The sequence below is a fragment of the Lampetra planeri genome, unplaced genomic scaffold, assembly GCF_965212315.1.
Source record: "Lampetra planeri unplaced genomic scaffold, kcLamPlan1.2.h2 scaffold_862, whole genome shotgun sequence".
Lineage (NCBI taxonomy): Eukaryota > Metazoa > Chordata > Hyperoartia > Petromyzontiformes > Petromyzontidae > Lampetra > Lampetra planeri.
In genome coordinates this window covers 1-4,560 of record NW_027615684.1, presented here as the reverse complement: position 1 = coordinate 4,560, position 4,560 = coordinate 1, and the positions used below count along the sequence as shown (strand labels likewise).

Here is a 4,560-nt window from a genome sequence, read left to right as displayed (position 1 = left end):
GTGTGGTGTAACATGCTCAACTGACGATACATGTTTATGTGACTACGGCAGAAACGGAGTGTAAGACGTTTCCAGCTGTCCTTTTATTCCTTTTACATCCGATAACTAACTACAGCCACAATACTTGAGAAGGGAAACAGTCACATTTGAGAAAAGCTATTTTGCATTTTTACCGCAGATCCAGTAAACTAGACGTTATCATTGTGCATTGAAACTGTAAGAAACTTGCTCCCATAAACACTTTTATCATCGTTGTTTCTGCGTTCACACTGAGATCCTTGTGCTTTACATGGCGTGAGTGTCTCATTGTTTTTAACTCTGGGATGATATGCATTCATTAGTACAGTGATCCTCTTGTCCTCCCGCTGCACAGTGAAGGATGAATGGCCTCTCCCTCAGCGAGCTCTGCTGCCTGTTCTGCTGCCCACCCTGCCCGAGCCGCATCGCAGCCAAGCTGGCCTTCCTGCCCCCTGAGCCCACATATGCCTTTCTCGCAGATCCAGAACCAGGCACCACTGCAACAGGGGCAACAGGGGCAACAGGGGCATCAAGCCAACGGACTCGGAGTGGAGCATCAGTTGCTGGAGGTGCAGGGGCTGTTGAGGGCAAATGGGAAGCTTCATCTGACAGAACGAGCTGAGTTTCAGTACACGCAGAGAGAGCTGGACACAGTGGAAGTGTTCCTCACCCGTTCCAGCCGAGGGAATCAAATCGGCTGCATGTATATTCGCTGTGTTCCAAATGCTAGGTGAGTTGTTTAAACTATTTAGTGTATCTATTCAAACCTGCTTGATTTGTTTTATCACACTCTGTCCCACTTCTTCAGAAGCCCACCTCACCCTCCTGTCTTGTCAGCTCACATCCAACGCTGGTGTCGATAATCATTCCCTCATTTACACCTTCTTAGTCCCTGTATCAGACACATCACCCGGTTTGATGTTTTGTTCACGTCTAATATTTTGAAATGAGTATTTAAAGCTGGAGTTTTTGCCCAAAAATTGTGGTGCATGTTGTACAACTCAGCAAACACATCTTCCAAAGGTAATTGGAAAATTCCAGTCTCTGCTTTTTTCGCCGTTATTTTTTGCGCAGCACAATGCACAGTGGTATATATTGCTTGGTTAGTGACCATGAGTCATGTGTAATCTAACTTTTGCAAAACACACATTCATTCTCATCCAGCTCTCTGCTCCTCCTTCCTGTAAGTTTGTGTCCTTGAATTTATTGTCTGATTGTGTCATGAGAGGTTATTATTAGTCTTGAGAGGAATTCAAACAATGTTAATTGCGTCTGAGAGGAAAAGTATAGATGTCCCTCCTGCTGCACCAAGCTGCTGCTGATTGACTCAACAAATCAGTAAAAGAGAAAAGGACAGGAGCATGTTACAGGCTTCGTGTTTTGTCTAGTGTGTTACAGAAGAATGAATCCATACTAGTCATTGTTGTGCCACCATCCGTGTGGTGAGGACAAGTGCAGAGAGACAGGCTATATGGGTTCATAAACAAAACCGGTGCCCAGAGATGTCAGAAGAGTTGGTGCTCAAAACCAGTATCGGATTCCTTCTGAGAGCGGCAACATGCATAAAGGGTTTATTGACGGTTAATAGTAGCCTGCTTTGGTTGGTCAAAAGTATGAAATATTGAAGTGGGTCCCTCTCAGTAGACGGAGCTTACCGCAGGCAGTCGTTGCTTGGTGACTGGCCCCATCCAACTATCCTTCCTGTGTTTGTCAGACGTTTATACTTGTGGTTATGTTTATGGTCTGGATTAGGTTCATCTTTCCAGTGATGCATTCGGTCGAGGTTACTGGAGCAGAATTTCCAGTCCTTCTACGTATGATGACGTATTTTGGCTGCAGTTTAATATGTCGGTCTCCTGTAGGACCGATAAATGTCACTGTGTCTATAGGCTGAACTCGTGAAGGACAGGAACCTCACCATGTTCTTACCTCACTCCTCCCAGGTTCACGGTACTTTTCTCCCACGGGAATGCAGTCGACCTGGGCCAGATGAGCAGTTTCTACATCGGACTCGGTACTCGCATCAACTGCAACATCTTTTCCTACGATTACTCTGGTTATGGCGTCAGCACAGGGAAGCCCACTGAGAAGGACCTGTATGCAGACATTGACGCTGCCTGGCATGCCCTTCGCACTCGGTATGGTTTGTGTGTTTTCACGGTCTGTTGTATTATTTAGAATGTTTAGTTTAGTTTAGTTGTCCTTTTTGTTAAGGCTGCATGTTTTGTTAGTACAAAGCCAGAAGGAGTGAAAATTGAATTAAAGATATGGTCCAAACGAGATGAATCAAGCTGGCAGAGAGCCGACTGGGAACAGATGTTGTGAGAATAGAAGAGTCAGATGGACGGATGAAAAGATGGAAGGCTGAGGTGGGAGGATTCCTCAGAAGGATGCTGTGTGACGTGTCGTTGGTGAAAGTCGACCTGCGTTAGGGGAAAACACAACACTGTTGTGCATCTCCATCTCCACCCTCAGTATTTGAAGCATGCCTTAACAAAGGAGGAATTCTTTTTACCCAGGAGTGTCAATGAAACCTGAACAAACTGGCTTCAGTGATCTTGTCCTGAACATCTCTCTGATGTCCCCCAGGTTTGGCATTAGCCCAGAGAACATCATCCTGTATGGACAGAGCATCGGTACGGTTCCCACTGTGGACTTGGGGTCACGGTATGAGTGTGCTGCTGTCGTCCTTCACTCCCCTTTAACATCTGGCATGAGAGTGGCCTTTCCCGACACAAAGAAAACGTACTGCTTCGACGCTTTCCCCAAGTGAGTGTCAAACTATCATTGGTCCTCTTTTTCTCTTAGTTGGAACGTTTTGGTAGAACTTGTTACACATATTTGATTACTCCCAGTGTGTCTCCCTGAAAACTAAGTTAAGTAAACAATTATTTGTGTGCCTGATAGCATGTTCACATAATACCGGTAGGTCTGCTAACAGTGAAGTGAAAACTGGATTTCGAGTGACATGACCTTATACATAGACACAGTTCTCACCAGTTGATCAAGGATATACTATTGTAATTTATCTACATCCAAACAAATGAAACCAGAAAGAGTTTTTAGTCGCACTCATTCATTTAAAAGTGTTCTTCTTGCAGTTGGATGGCAAAGCTCTTTGTTATCAGATTTACATATTTTAAATATGAAAACGTGTGAAAATATAAATATTATAATTATAATAATAATGTGTAAAAATGTGTCTATAAAACAGCCTGGAGTAAACTGTGAAAATGGTCAATATTTCTCTAATCTGATGTTCTTTCTAAACTCCCCGTAGCATTGAGAAAGTGTCCAAAATCACATCTCCAGTTCTCATCATCCACGGGACTGAGGATGAAGTGATTGACTTCTCACACGGCCTGGCTCTGTTCGAGCGCTGCCCCAAAGCCGTGGAGCCCCTCTGGGTGGAGGGAGCGGGACACAACGACATTGAATTGTACAGCCAGTATCTGGAGCGCCTGCGTCGCTTCATTGGACAGGAGTTAGTGGCGCAGCATGCCTGACCTCCACCATTTCTACCAAGCATCAACTCCATCAGGATCCTTTTACTCTGCGCAGATTCACATTTACTCCAATCGAGGGTGGGGGGGGGTGTATGTACCTTAACACCAGAGACACTAAACCGACACTACAGCTGTGATGTCTGACATGTAGCTGCAGGTCTGTACCTCTATTGTGCAATAATATTGAGTGTGTGCACAATTGAAGGACGTATGTTCAAACTTGGAATGACGAGCTGGTCAGTTGTTTGAGGACTTTGTCTGACTGACATGTGATCGGCTGTTTCTAGTTACAGCCCAGACTTTGTACCAAGTTCTCTGTAGAGTCGCCAGATGATCGTAGTTACACATGTACAGAGCAGTAATTATTGTTTTGGTTTTAAATAAATCTATACTCAGTCGTTTGTTGTTTTTTAACTGTACTGAACAGTTTGCTCAGGTATTGAAGACATCAGGGTCAGTGTCCGGCTCATGTGTGTTTGTCTTTGTTTTGTGTGTTTGAATTCATTCAAATCTCCAGAGATCCTCTTGACACCTCTACTTTGAAGGTTTTTGAAAGAGAATGTGTCATTATTTTTTTTGCAAATTTATCTTAATCGTTATCTTATCTATCTACCACCCAAATAACAGTTCTCCAAATTAAACATGGACCAATCCTTTGAGTTGTGTGAGCTGTTCCACACCAGCGCCTTTTTCTGTCTTTTCTTTCAGTCCAAACTGAACCTCTGCCTTCTGTTCTAAGTGCACCATCTTTACCCGTGTGAGACTGCACAGAGACACATTGAGTAAGGAAACACCTCATCCCTTTTGTGTGGAGGAATGTCGGACAGTCTGTCTCCTGTTTGGATCTTGTCCGTCTTGTTTCACCCCGGAGAATCAGACCTGTCGGGGGAGCTCGTGTCCCCTCAGTGTCTGTCTTGTTTTGTCTCCCTGCTTCTATTCTGATGATGTACAGTTCAGTATCGAGGTGCTTCAAAGAAGAACTCACTCATTCTTGTCTCTGTTGTATGACAATACAGATACTTGATCCATTTTCCTT

General features: G+C 44.2%; 1 protein-coding gene across 1 annotated transcript; it reads left to right on the top strand.

Annotated features, from left to right (window-relative positions):
• The first annotated feature begins 379 nt into the window (after positions 1-379).
• LOC144742113 (alpha/beta hydrolase domain-containing protein 17A-like) lies at positions 380-3,524 on the top strand. The gene is given in 5 exon segments (XM_078624611.1): positions 380-613; positions 615-748; positions 1,962-2,156; positions 2,608-2,787; positions 3,299-3,524. Coding segments are annotated over 5 exon segments (969 nt in total).
• Positions 3,525-4,560: the final 1,036 nt, after the last annotated feature.